We start from the raw sequence: 15677 nt of genomic DNA, 5'->3' as shown, positions 1-15677 counted from the left end.
TCATATGGAGTGGAGGAAGGACAGCTTTATCTCTAGGAATCAAAGATTCACTCACAACAGTTTTCTGTCCTGGTATAAGATCAGTACATTTTGGCCAGTGTCTTCTCGTCCAGTGTTCATTTCGTGCTCTGCTATCCCAGAAACACATAAAGCAGGGATACTTAGTAAAACCAGTTTGTTGACCAAGAACAATTGTTAACACTTTTAAATCAGAGCAAACATTCCAGTTATGCTCGTTGTACTTTATCTTTTACAACATGAACCTCAAGTTTATGTAAGTTTCCTTCAAAACTACTGAATATCCTAGAGGTATTGAGGGCAGCAAGTTGCCGTTATGAAGCAGTACTGCTTTCATGCTCCTCACCGAACTGTCAACAAATAACCTCCAATCAGCAGCATTATACTAGACTCCAAGGGCTTCAATCAAACCTACCACGTTATTGCAGTACACCAGTTTATCCACCTTTGAAAAAAAATGTACAAGTTCATTTTCCCTATGTCTGTACCAAGCAAACGTAGTTCCCGGAGCAAGTAAATTATTTTCTTTGAGTCGCGATCCAAGAAGTTCAGCACTAATTTTGGGTAAATAAAGATCTCTAACTAAATCGTTTAACTCACCTTGTGTGAGAAGAAGGTCCACTTGTTTGAAATGAAGGATCATGTTCGTGTTCAGAGGTCTCTTCTGATTCACCACTGTTATCCTCCAGCTGCGTAGGTACAGGGATTGGCAGTTCATCACTGTGTGGAAGGGGGCGGATGGCTGATCTAAGATTGGGATATTTCACGGATTTCTTGTTCTTGTTTATGCCTTGCACGTTACATAAACAGAAGTAACAATCACTTGTCTGATTTCGAGGTTCCAACCACACCATTGGACAACCAAACTGCAGTGAAGCGCATTTTCCTTTCACCCACTGATTCATGTTCACTGAACACATACTACATATGTAATGAGATGCCCAGGCTTTGTCTTAATCACCTAGACGGACACCAAAATATGCCAAGTAGGCCTTTTTGTAGAAAGAAGTAATATTTCTCCTCTATATATGTTGGCAACATGTAACTTCCATAAGTGTAACAGAAACTATCAGGATGATTTCTACACGCCCGGTGAGATATTTTTCAGCACCACTTCACACTACAATCTCAAAACTAGGTGTCCTCGATAAGCTCACACACAAACACATACAGACCACCTGAAAGCAGTTAAATCCAATACAGAAAAACAGTTCAACAAGTGAGCAGTGTTTCCCAAATGAAACTAACAAACGCCAGTGAAGAAATGAGTATTTTCTTCACGTGCATTTTGAAACAACAGGTATATTGTTAATATATATTATAGATATTGTTGGAAGCCAATATCAGGGCATTATTGAAAGTCAATATCAGGCCATTGTTGGATGCCAAGTTTCTTAAAACAAAATTGAAATTAACTGCAAATTACTTAAGTAGATATATCCTAACTAATTGTCTTATAGTATCAAAAAGGCGGTTTCGTTAGAAATAGAAAAAGCGTAAAAAAAAAAATCCTGACGTGATGAGAAGGAACGAAATGTCATTTCTGTCATCACTGATGGTAAGCTTTCTGAAAATGTAATTACTTTCGCTGAAGCAAATTGGTCACATACTTGTGTAATTGGTTCACGAGTGTACCACTACAAGTTTATCTCAAGAAGGAAGGCATCCTATCACTAGGAACAGTGCGTGCAACTCGTATTCCAAATTGCGATATTCCTACAGAATCTGAAATGAAGCGAGAAGGACGGGGATCCACGAAGGAAAAAGTGGCTATAGTGGATGATGTCGACGTGGTATGACAACAAAGTCGTAAATACCTTGTCGACATATGCAGGGAGCAGACCAACAGGGGAGAAACGGAGATATTTCAGAAAAGAGAAGACCTACAAGTTGGTTCCATGTCCATACTCTATCTCACTTTATAACAGTTATATGGGGGGTGTTGATCTTCAGGACTCAATGCTTGGATACTACAGGATAAATATAAGGTCCAAGAAGTGGTAACATAAAATAATGTTTCACACATTCGATTTAGTTTGCGTCAACAGTTGGCTTCTTTGGAGGAGAAAAACAGGAGACGTGATGCCCCTGGTGGACTTCAAATTGTCGGTAGCAGATGCTTTGTGCAAGAGTAACAAGTCAGTTTCAAGGAAACGTGGGAGACCCAGCAATGAAGTTGAGAAGCAGTTGAATGAGAAGAAAAAAGGCAAAACAGTTGCTGTCCCAATTCTTGACGTTAGGCTGGATGGCATGGGTCACTTCCCAATTTGGATGGAAGAGAGACAACGATGCAAATTTCCTCAGTGTGTCAGCAAATCTTTTATTGTGTGCCAAAAATGTAAAGTCAACTTGTGTCTAAACAAAGACAGAAATTGTTTCTTCAGATTTCATACACAGTAGAATGCCCATAAGAAACAAGAACTCATTTCATTTATTTTTCGGCATCTAGAATGATGTGACTATGCAGGGATTTTTTGAAATTCAAATAAGTAATGGTCATTGTAAGCACTTTAGTCAGTGCAGTAGATATTTAGGAAAATATCAATTGTTATTTTTTTTTTTTAGAAAGTGTCAAACAGAAATAGGTTGCAATATTGCCCTAATATTATTCACAATTTCAATTCAGAGTTGAAATAATTAGCATACAAACAACAGAGACTAATCAAAATATTATAAAGAATAATATTTACAAAACATGTTATTTTACAGAGTAGGTAATCACAATTACAATGTAAAAATATGCAATAAAAATGAGGTTTAACTGAAATCACATTTATAAGAATTTTTTTCTCAAACATTTCTGTTTAGAAATAAGTATTTGTGTATATTTCACATTATTGTTGCATTCCATTATTGCCATTTAATCTAGTACAATACAGCAATAATATAATAATAATGGATAACTGAAAGATAAATGTAGACATTAGTGCATGATGTGACACATATGGCACAATTTATTTTATGTGTACTTGGATGAAAGTTTACCTTACTGCATGAAGTGCAAAATTTAAAATTCAAGTTTTATGTTGTATTTTAAGTTCTTGTGAAACGTTTATCACAACAAATGTTTTTTTTTTTTTTTGCAATAAAACAAAAAATCATGCAGTAAGGGGTTAAAAAGAACAGGTCAGTTGTAATGGAAACCCAATATTTTATCCTATCCATGTAAACCTAATACTTGCCATTGCTATTAACGTAGCTTCGTGGGCAACCATGAAGTCGATAAACTGACCTGAAGAAGGGAATGGGAGATTCTGGAGCATGCACCATATAGTCCACACCTCGCCCCCGGGTGATTTCCATGTGTTTGGTCCACTGAAGAAGTTCCTGGCAGGATTGAGGTTCATTTGCAACAATGAAGCGAAGACCGCTGTCCGGCGGCAGTTCCACGATGAACGGGCCCAATTCTACAACAGCGGCATCTGCGATGGGACAAATGCCTGAACCGCTGTGGTGACTATGTGGAAAAATAGTGCAAGGTACATAGGACAATTCCTATATTTTGATTTCCCTGCATGTTTATTATTTCGGCTGAAAAAAAAAATGGGGCAAAGACTTTTCGAATTGCCCTTGTACTTCTTACATCACTTGAAAAGAAACAGGAGATTCCAGTCTAGAAAGTCAGATATTAGAGGTAAAGAGAATAGATCAATTGACCACAGTTTAGTTTTACACACATATTAATGAATTTACAAAACATGAATGAATCAATTCCAAATACCTTATTTTCACACTTTCTCAGCAGTTTCTTCTTCCCCATGTCATACAATCTTAGCAGATCTTCCACACCCACAAGAATTCTCCCTTGAAAAGTACAGATAGCTGTGGGAACCATCTCTACAGAGTTTTATGCAGTAATTCGAGATTAGTGCAAATAAATTCACCCTGCAATTGAAATATTATGCATTTAATATTCAAGCATTAATACACAAGAAGATTGACAAAATAATTACAACACCAAAGTCAGCTCTGCAAAACTTACATCATTAGTTTCATATTACAATTTTGTCATCATCCTTATAAAATATTGCAATGAACACCATCTTATAGATATAGGAATATTTAAAAAGTCAATCAGGGTGGCTACAAACAAGCAGAAATGAAATTCCTTGACTTTCCCAGGTTTTGCAGGACAAAATTTACATTTTTCCCTGACAATTACAAACTTAACTAAATCGATGTTTTTGCAAATGGAAATAATAAACTCATGCAGATCCACATATGGTTTTGTTAAGTACCAATATTATGTTGCAGTCCATGCAATTTCTGTCGCATGTTGTAGTGAGATACTTTGTCGGGTGGTGATATTCGACAAAAATCGCATGCATCAATGGAACCTATTTGTTTCCATGTTCCTTCAGTTTGCCCAACAAAATGCCTTACTACGATGTCCGACAACTATCGGACGGCACCACCCACTCTTATCCCCTCCATCTGTTGACAAGTACCCTTACTACTACTAATATAGAAAACTACATTAGTGCTAAATTGCCTTTTCCCCCTTTGCTTCGGCAGTTTAAACCACCAAACAACAGATTTAATTAAATTATTCAATGAGTCTTGTAATTTATGAAAAAAAATAAAGCTTTCATTTTAAGAGCAAAAATTATTTTTAGGTCATTTTTTAATAATTTTAAGCTCATTCTGTAGGCCATTTTTTGCGATTTTTTAGGTCATCAACTTATCATTTAGTGCAAATAAACCATTTAAATTCTTCAAGGACCCTTTGGAATTTTATATCGAATCGGTAAATTTTATATCAGTACTTTATCGGTATCAGCCAAAATATATTCCTTAGTATATACTATATTTGTGCATCCATCAAAGACAGGAATAAATAGGATCCCAATCTTCTCAATTTTAAGGTTCAGGTACTTTCAAGTAAGTTTCAAGGCTATTTTGTAGAGTTTTAATGAACTTTTTTTGTGTGTGTGTGCAAGAAACAAGGATTCTCTTTACACAGTAACATTGGTTGTTTCAAATTTAGTGCTTACAAATATGAGAAAATATAGACCCATTACATGAACAACAAACATATTAATAGAACTTATTAGAACCTCTACAAGTAAGTTTCATGGAAAGACTTGGTAATTTGCTTATGTCCAATTATTCGAGACCATTTTCAATACACACATGCATGACCTTGTACAGCACAAAAGTAATATGCAAAGGCGCAACCACCTGGCAAGTACCAGGATAAACGTGCCAACAACAACAATAATAATGACATTATTATTATTACTAGTAGTAGTAGTAGTAGTATCAAACACATTATTATCCTCATAAATTATGCAAAAAGGGGGTAGAAGTCGGTGCTATAGCATTTGTTTGGTCAAACGATTTGAAATATTTTTTCACCACCGTCAATTTCACATTAGCTAATGATGGAAAACAAGCACACAAACTGTATTTTTGAATGGCAGAAAATGAATGAGAAATGCATTCCGAAGATAATTCTTTTTGTACATATAACATGTTTAACTTTCATGTACAAGATATGATTTACACATACGTGGGCGTACCCAAAAGAAACCGAACTAATTTTGTGGTTTTGCCGCTAGGAGAGCATAGAGCGAACCTTCCTGAGTATGTAAGCCGAGTGCGATCGCTGAAGCAGGTGAGGACACGTTTCGGCGGAGTTTAAAGTGACAGCTGTTTTGTGTGATCGTCGTTTTTCTAATGGCTGATTTTCGGGAACAGCGTGCGGCGGTGAAATTCTGCTTTTTGCTCGGAAAGAGTGGAACAGAAACTCTTGAAATGTTAAAAACTGCATGCAAGGACGATGCTATTGGGAAAACTCCAGTGTTTGAGTGGTTTTCCTGTTTCAAAAATGGTGAAATGTCAATTGATGACAAACCTCGTTCTGGTCGTCCTTCCACGGTCCGAACACATGACAATGTTGAAAAAATTCGTGAAATCATCAACGAAGATCGACGACGGACCATTGAACAAATTGTGGAGCTGTCGGGAATGACTTGGAGTTCAGTGCAGCAAATTTTGACAGACGATTTGGGGATGAAAAGGGTGGCTGCCAAATTCGTGCAACTGCTGATTGCTGAACAAAATCTAGGTCGCGTAGAAGCATGCCGTGCTTTGAAAAAAGAGTCCCAAAATGATCCAAACTTTTTTCAAAAATTATCACAGGTCACGAAACGTGGTGCTATGCTTACGATCCCGAATCGAAGCAACAATCAAGCCAGTGGAAGACTTCAAGACCCCAAGAAAGCTCGTCAGGTGAAATCAAACATTAAAACAATGCTGCTTTGTTTTTTTGATGTGAGAGGAGTCGTACATTCAGAGTTTGTTCCACAGGGTCAGACAGTTAACCAGGCTTTCTACTTGGAAGTTTTGAAACGATTGCGCAACAGTATGTGACGGAAGCGGCCCGATTTGTGGCAGTCGGGTGACTGATTTTTCCATCATGACAATGCCACGGCTCACACAGCCCTGTCTGTATGACAATTCTTGACCAAAAATGGTATGACCCCCATACTTACCCGACCTTGCCCCATGTGACTTTTTTTTGTTTCTTAGAATGAAAGGAGACATGAAAGGAAAGCGTTTTGCTGATGTTGCTGAGGTGAAGAAAAAAACGATGGAGGCGCTGTCACGCATCACAAAATATGACTTTAAAAAATGTTTTGAAAAACGGAATCAAAGATTGGACAAGTGTCTTAATGCAAGTGGAGAGTACTTTGAAGGGGATTGAAGGTTTGTACTTAAATTGTGAATAAGTAAGTTCACAAAAAAATTAGTTCGGTTTCTTATGGGTACGCCCACATATGCAACATGGAGCGACACAAAATAAGAAAATTCAAATGCAACATGCTGACACTAAATTGTGTACGTATTCAATATTTATTCAATATATACAAGAAAGTAAAGGAATTGAGAAATTTCTGTTATATTTTCCACGTCGCTATCTTCTCTTTTCCTTCCTCGATTAAAATAAAAGCTAAACTGGGAAAAACTTGCCTCAGGGCATTAATTAATATATATATAAATTGAATGGGATTTGGATTAATGAAAGTTGCAATTTTTCACATCTACGGAGAAAAATTCACGTAGAATTCACGGATAATTCCCATAATTCAAGGAATTCCCGGTGAGTAACCACCCTGTAGATATAGGAATATTTTAGAAGTCAATGTACAAGCAGTAAATACTGTAATTATTCACATATTGAACACAGGAATAGAGTGGACTCCAGTTTTATTTGATGTGCCATTCATCAATTTCCTGAATTTTAAGGTTTAGGTATTTTCAAATACGTTTCATGGCTATTGGTAGTACATAAAATTACTTGAACTTTTTTTCTCTCTCTCTTTCTCTCTGTGTGTATATAGATAAATGAAAATCCCTTTTTTTTCAGCTACAACAACTATTTTCAAATATTCCTTATACATAGTAATACCTATCGTCTCTTTGATTTTGATGTTTTAAGACCACTTTATGCACAGTAAGGCTAATCGCGACTGGACATACAGTGGGATCTGAACCACTATGTGCCTCCACCCGATATAAAACCTGGGACCCCTTGATTACAAGGCAACAACACTACCGCTGCACCATCGGGGAGAGCCCTACCTATCGTGTCAAATTAAGTGTTTAGAAATATGTGAAAATCTAGACCCATGACATGCACAACAGTCAATTTAAAAAAAATTGTATCAATTTAGATACCATTAAATACATGTAAGAGAATTACTAACTGTTAGAACTGTTCTGCGAGACTTAGTTTCAATGGTTCTATCGTTAACTTTGGTGGCACCTACCGAAATTAATAGAACCAAGTAAGTCTTGTGGAAAATTTAGTAATTTGTTTCTTACATGTATTTAATATATAATAGGGAAGTGACCGATTAATCGGTACTCTATTGGCATTGGCCGATATAGGCATATTGGTGTATCGGTTTATCGGTAAAATTACCGATCCGATATATCGATAAATATCTTATAATTTAGTGCAAAATTCTGCCAATTTGTTGTAATTTTTATGGATAATCTCCATGCCCTTCTTTCTAAAAAAGTAAATGTCTAAATATTCAACTTCTTTTGTACTGCAGTTACCTTGAAACACACATTTATTAAGGAGATCAATGATCATTTCAGGTTCTTCAAGGACCATTTCTAATTTTATATCGGATCGGTAGAATATTGGTTATCAGTATCGGTACTTTTATCGGTATCGGCCCATCCCTAATATATAACAACATCTTTTATTCCCTAAACATGAATTAAAGAGACCATTTTTCAACACCTACAACATAATGTATGAACTAAGATGTCCAAAACTGCTTAATGCATGAGCTTGTATAGCACCAGAGTAATACCCAAAGCAATGCTCTCGTCACATGCATGGGAAGTCAGTGGAATTTTTAAAAATAAATGATGATTACGTTGTGCCATCAGTACAACAAAAGATACTTTGGGCAATATTCATAACTTTAGATGTTTCTACAAATGTATCAACTAAAATATAGCAAATTGTTTTTCAAAACTACTTCTACAGAGTTCTCATTAGTCAACCATAATGTTATATGACTTCCAAATAACTCATCACACAAATAAGTGGTACACAATCAGCTTTGCATGTACATCAAATGAAGGAAGTTTATTCAACACTGTTGAAAACAAATGAAAAAATACTATGTTAATTTAAATAAACTGCTGAAAAACAAAGTTAGTTGGGAAGAAAAGGTGACTTGTTTACAGTTTCCAGTCTAGAGCATAAATTAGTTTTATGCACCTATTCAAGAACTTACAACATGAAAGAATTCTAAATACCTTCTTTTCACACTTTCTTCATAGTTACTTCTTCCCCATGTCATACAATCTTAGCAGCTTTAGAACACACAGATGGCTGTGGGGACCTCATCTACACGAGTTTTATGCATTAACTCTAGATTAGTGCAACCACTGTTCCGCCTGCAATTGAAACATTATGCATTCAATATTCAAACATTAATATACCAAAAGACTGACAAAATAATTCCAACACCAAAGTCAGCTCTGCAAAACTTACATCATTAGTTTCATATTACAATTTTGTCATCATCCTTATAAACAATTGCAACGAACACCATCTTATGCATATTGGAATACAGAAAGTGAATACATAATCTGTATACACTACAATTGTGCAATCATCAACATTGATATATGGCGGAACCCGGGTTTTCCACTTTCCCACTACACATTCAACCTTCATGGTATTTTCCACCTTGAATTTTTGGAAAACATACAATCAAGACTCTATTGGCTTTGCTTTTTTATCTAGCACAGATAGTCAATAAGTTCCAATAAGTTCCTTTTCATATTTTAGGAAATGGGAGATGTGGTAGTAAATTACAGAGAAACTTAGTACTCACGTTTTCAGCGAAGCAGTTTTTAGCTAGATCTATTACTTTAGGTGGCCACTGCCACCATACTTGTTAGAACTTGTTGCATTGCTGCTTGGCACGTTACTGTTACAGATGCACCAAGCAATAATGCAACAGTTCCATGGCGCACTGAAATTAATAGAACAAACTAAAAACAGCTTCACGGAAGCCGTGAGTACCAAGTTTCTCTGTAATTGTTTACAAATTTCTGCAAATCAATACTTGATTGAAGTGGTTGAAATTTGCAGGTAATTTGGATACTCAGGCATGAAGTTTGCAACCATGAAATTACCAAAATAGCACATGTTTTTCATTGCTGCTGCGTGGAACATGCTTCTTGCGATTTGTTACAGAAAGGAGAGGTAGTATGGAGAAATTTTGGCAAAAAATGCCAGGATTCGAATCTGGGTCCCTGGCATGTTTACCGAACTGAGCTAGAAAGCCAGCTAGCTCTGATTTCGCCTCATTTTTCGCTGTTGATGTTTTATCATAATAGAATTGTATCAGGTTTCAGTCCTGGGGTGGAAGGTTACATAATTTTGAACAATATAATTTGTATTCATGTGCAGATATTATTAGAATAATTAAATCAAGAAGACTTAGATCGGCAGGCCATGTGGCATGAATAGGAGAGGAAAGAAGAGTTTACAGGATTCTTGTTGGTTAAGAGACCTGTAGAACGGATTTATTTTTTAACCTTTTGAGTCCCAAGGCCATTTTCACATGTAAGCACCTCGGTCCCGAGCCGGTTTTGAGCAAAATGCAGTGTTTCAATTAAATGAGTGTAGATCTGAGACTAATTGCCCTAGAGAGATGAGTGATATACCGTTGTACGCAGAATGAACCAGAGATTCAGACTATATGAAATTTATGCAAATTTGGCGTATATGTGGCAGGGGGGAGGGGGCTAACTCTCAAAATTCCAAAATTTCGGAAAAAAAAATTTGGTTCCCCCACCCTCCCCCCAAGAAAAAAGTACATGACAGTGTCGACATGCACATGGAAATGATCGCTGACATGTGAGGAACACAAAAATATTTGCATTATTATCATATGACCAATGTAACTTGAGTTGTACCCCCAAAAGGAATGGTCAGCACGCCACTGATCAGAGCTTCAAAATGCAGCGGTACCTTGAAATGACTATAGCTCAGAAACTAAATGCCCTAGAGATATGAAAGATATACCGTTGTATGCAGAATGAATCACAGATTTAGACGATATATAATTTATGCACATTTGGCGTATATATGGAGGGGGAAATCCCCTGAAAATACTTTTCTTCTTAAAAAATGGGGGTTTGCCCCCCCGAAAAAAAGGATATGAAAAGTTCAAAATGCACATAGAAATTATCGCTGGCAAGTAAGAAACAGAAAAAAATTTGCATCATTGTCGTATGACCAATGTAACTTGAGTTGTACCCCCAAAAAGGAATGGCCACTGATTCAAGCTTCAAAATGCAGCGGTACCTTGAAATGACTATAGCTCAGAAACTAAATGCCCTAGAGATATGAAAGATATACCGTTGTACGCAGAATGAATCACAGATTCAGACGATATATAATTTATGCACATTCGGCGTACATATGGAGGGGGAAAGGGGGAAATCCCCTCAAAAATACTTTTCTTAAAAAAAATGCCCCCCCCCCCCCCGAAAAAAATGTCAAAATGCACAAAATGTAAAATTTATGCAAATTTGGCGTATATATGGAGGGGGAAGGGAGAAAACCCCCAAAAAGTATTTTAAAAAATTGTCATTTCACCCAAAAAATGTCCTCGCACTTGGGCACAAAACGACACCTACGCACAACATTCACGGATGAAAAGCTAGAACGCAGTGAAAAATGAGCACCGATTCTTGCAGCTGCTTGAAATTCTATTTTTAGACAATGCAGGGTAACCCATGTCGCAACTTGTACTAAAAAAACAAAGGTTTCCTTCAGCATGCTTCGAAATTCCATTCTCACAATGCAGATTCAGCAACCAGTCTTCCCCCTCCCCCCACCCTCACGGAAAACTTTCATTTTGACATTGGATACTGATAAACAAGCTTCCTTCGAAAGCAGTTCACAGGCGGGAGTGAAAAGCTTTGCTTTAGAACAACAAAGCCGGTGTTCCTTTGTCTGCAAAAATTTGACCTTGAAAAGAGACGCAAAAGAGAAGTCCCTTTTCCCACCTTTCCCCCTCCATTTTCATGAAGACAAAAAAAATGCAAAAAAACATTTCTGTTAAATACATGTGTTAGGAACACTATAAAAAAAATCGAAAAGTTATAACGTAAGAACTACGACCTTGACACAGCATCTCGATCGAGACGCTTGGGACAGTGAGGGTTACATTTGGGTATCTCGATTGAGACGCTTGGGACACAAAAGGTTCATGAATTTACTAGATATGAAAAGGTAAAGTGCTCCCTTGTTCTTAGCACCACACCATGAAGGCATATAGGGGTGTGGGGGTAACGGACCACACTTTCTTGATCAGGTCGTGAGTGGGGGTGATGTGAGCAGCATCACGTCCCTGACCCCTTTTACCCCCCAGGGTTTCGCTCAGGTACCCATGTCATTCAATGATGGGTGGGTGCCGGGGGCGCTTCCGTTAGAAAAATTCCCGGATTTGAACCGGCAGAGGATCGAACCTGGGAAACGTTAGCATGATAGTCATATGCTTTACCGACTGAGCCACCGCGGCCACTACTAGATATGCATAAATTCAAAATACCTTGATTTCACACTTTCTCAGTAATTTCTTCATTGCCATGCCGTACAATCATAGCAGCTTTCCAACATCCACAAGAATAATCCCTTCAAAAGTAGTTTTATGCAGTAACTGAAAATTAGTGCATTCACTGTTCACCCTGCAATTAAAACATTAAACATTCAATGTTCTAACAATAATACAGTAAAAGACATTAAATAATTGCATTAATAACCAAAGTCAGCTCTGCAAAACTTACATCATCATTATTCTCATTAAAAGTTTGTCATGATCCTTATAAAATACTACCATGAACAACAACTTATACACAGAAATATTTAAAAAGCCAATACACAATGTATACTATAATTGTGCATTCATCATACATACTTCATGTGCTATTCATCAATTTCCCAAATTATAAGATTTAAGTATTTTCAACTAAGTTTCAAGGCTATTCTGTAGTATAAAATTACTTGATTCTTTTTGTGTCAAGATTGGAAACACAAATCTATTCTCTCAGTTGTAAAAACTTATTTTCAAGTAATCCTTTTATATACAAATACATATTGTCTCCAATTAAGTGCTTCCAAATTCGTGAAAATCTAATCAGGGCATGAACAACAATCATATTTGGTATTCCCTAGTTCTAACAGTTTTCAATAGTTTTATGAATTCATTGATTTTATCATCTTTTCTAAGTTAATGCGTTTCTTGTGCACACAAGAATTTGAATCAATTTAAAGATACCATTTCCAACACCCACAACATAATGAGTTCATCAAAAACTGTACAACATTGCTTAATGCATGAGCTTGTAGAGCACCACAGCAATGTTCTCTCAAAAGACAGACAGCGGTGTTTGGAAAAAGAAATTATGAAGCATTACACTTACAATTACCTTGTGCCACTAGTACAACAAAATACTTAAGGGCAATATTCATAGCTTTTAACAATTCAACAGATGTATCAAATTATAGCCAAGTGTTTTTCAAAACTAATTTTACAGGGTTTCCTTCATTTTCAGGGTTGCTAGGATTTTTTTCATTATTAAATTCCCTGATATTTGCAGGTTTTCGAGTTCATTCTACACATACTGGAACACGTGAAAATTCTAAAAGTAAAATTACAATTGGCATCAAATGTATTGGGTGCTACAATCACTTGCATCTAGCCTTCAGGCTAAGGAAACAGAGGTACATTATTTCACCATAACAGATCTCTACAATATAAAAACAACAGAAAAAGTTCATAAACCATACACTTTTTTTTTCATTTTCTGGTGCAGATTTATAGTGTCATAGAAAATGCTCATTTTCTTCTTACATTTATAAGTACACAGCATCTGGAGAATTTTTTGTTCTAATAGGAATTCTATAGGAAATGCCAACAAGATTAGATCTATAAAATAATAGAAGATAACCTCATCTTCACCAACCTTTCCGATAATTATGATCAGATTGTCAATGTACTTCAGTTATCAATCGGATATCTGAACTGCAAGTTTTACTTTGATATTCTTTCTAATATCTAGTATTATAAAAGCAAAAATTTATTGCAGAAATTCGAAGGAACCATAATTTTGCACAAGACTAAGAATCATAAGAACGAAAGAAACAAGTTTTAAACGTGAACTGCTTGTTCATTTTGCAACTTCTTCTCTTGCAGACTCCAAAATGCACGTATATTCCAGACGATCTGCAAAATTCCATGATAAGCCAAATTCCCTGACATTTCCCTGTTTTCCAGGTTACCCTGAATTTCTCTAGTCATAATCCCTTACTTTTACACAACTTTCAAATAACTTTACACAAAAATATATAAGTGGTATATCTTCAGCTTTGCATGTGTGTCACATGAAATAAGCTTATTTAACACTGGAAAATAAATTAGGAAAAATTAAATAAAATATAATCTTTACATGAAATATTCCCAAAACACAAATATTCATTGAGCTTCGGTGGCCTAGTTGGTTGGGCATCTGACTGCTGCACAGAAGAGCATGGTTCAATTCCCAGGGTGGGTGATGTAAGGTCGGAATTTTTCCAGCGTTGTCCCCACATAAAGCAGCTCGGGGGCTCACCAAGCAACAAATCAATGGGCACTGGGGGGCAACCCTGGGTGGTAAAGACAGCTGGAGACTTATCACATCACCTCCAAAATTGCGGAGATCTAGAATGTGTGATACACTACCTCACATTCCCTATATATCCCTTCATGGCATTTACCTATTCCCCCACCTAAAAAAAAACTAACTGGGAGGAAAAAGAGTTCTGTTTCCAGGTTAGATTTACGTAACTACAGCAAAACGTAACGGAAGTCTGAATTAACTGAAATAACCTAAAAGAACAGTAGAAAGTGCATTAAAACTCAGTTTATAGCAACAAAACATTATTATTATGGTGTATTTAAAGGGCATAGGCCTAAATAAATTATACAGTACGAAGCCTGCGGGAAACCGAATTTCCATCAGTGGTTGACTGCCTTTTCTTTGGGAAGTTCTCTTGTTGACTCATGCCACATTTAAAACCATGCATTCTGATGCTGTTTTTTTTGGCCATTTACCTGTACAGATTAAGCAGTCAGGCTTATCAGGGTCCGGATTAACGAGGTTTTACTGTATTCAAAAATATAGAACACGAATAAATTCCAAATACCTCATTTTCACACTTTCTCAGGAGTTTCTTCTTCCCCATGTCATACAATCTTAGCAGCAAGACCTCAACTACAGAAGATGCATTAACTCTAGATTAGTGAAATCACAGTTCACCCTGCAATTCAAGCATTCAGCATTCAATATTCACACATTAATAGACCAAAAATTGGCAAATAATTATGTTAACACCAAAGTCAGCTCTGCAAAACTTACATCATTATTCTCATTTTTGAAATTTTGTCATCATCCTTAATAAACTATTGCAATGAACACCCTTGTACATATAAGGACATTTGAAAAGTCTATACACGATCAGTATATACTATAATTGTGCAAGAATCAAACATGATATATAGGATCAGTATATACTATAATTGTGCAAGAATCAAACATGAACAATACTAACTTTCCCAGATTTTACTAACTCCATGGTAACAATATCAAAGATTTTATCTTCCATTAATAAGTTTCTGCACAACAATACCTAATTCAACTGGCTCAAATTTGCATATTTAAAATGACAATTTGGATTCTCAAGATAAACTTCTACCAAGGCATCTGCTACCCACATTTCTTCAATATTCTTAAATATACTAAACTTTTAAAATCAGTCATACACATCTTTAAATATAACCTTTTTTATTTTTATGAGTTCCTCTTTGTTTCATTTCAAAATTTGTAGGATGTAAATATCACAAACCATGACCATACACTTAACTTGGTGGAGAAATTTCAGCAAAGCATGCCAAGTCTCGAATATGGGTTCTCTGGCATGCTTACAGAACTGAGCTAGAAAGTCAGCTAGCTCTGATTTCACCTGATTTTTCGCTGTTGCTGTTTTATCATAGTGAAATTGTATCAGGTTTCAGTCCTGGGGTGAAAGGTTACATAATTTTTGAACTATATAATTTGTATTCATGTGC

The 15677-nt window shown here is 36.2% G+C and overlaps 2 protein-coding genes across 2 annotated transcripts in view; one reads left to right on the top strand and one right to left on the bottom strand.

Annotated features, from left to right (window-relative positions):
• The window catches only part of LOC146004749 (splicing factor 3B subunit 3-like), a 41205-nt gene that overhangs the window by 15695 nt on the left and 9833 nt on the right, over nt 1-15677 (bottom strand). The window contains exons 4-7 of the mRNA XM_083143721.1: nt 14756-14869; nt 12123-12258; nt 8806-8946; nt 3740-3903 (exon numbers count right to left, since the gene is read on the bottom strand). Coding sequence (XP_082999847.1) covers nt 3740-3853 — 114 coding nt within the window. The 5' untranslated portion in view covers nt 3854-3903; nt 8806-8946; nt 12123-12258; nt 14756-14869. The remainder of the gene's footprint in view (nt 1-3739; nt 3904-8805; nt 8947-12122; nt 12259-14755; nt 14870-15677) is intronic.
• Nucleotides 5698-6393, top strand: LOC146004795 (protein GVQW3-like). The gene has a single exon (XM_083143818.1). The coding sequence runs from the start codon at nt 5698-5700 to the stop codon at nt 6391-6393; it is 696 nt and encodes a 231-aa protein (XP_082999944.1).

This window comes from Lepisma saccharinum, chromosome 22 (genome assembly GCF_977018435.1).
Source record: "Lepisma saccharinum chromosome 22, izLepSacc3.1, whole genome shotgun sequence".
Lineage (NCBI taxonomy): Eukaryota > Metazoa > Arthropoda > Insecta > Zygentoma > Lepismatidae > Lepisma > Lepisma saccharinum.
The sequence above is the reverse complement of the archived record's forward strand: the minus strand, read 5'-3'. Positions and strand labels throughout refer to the sequence as shown.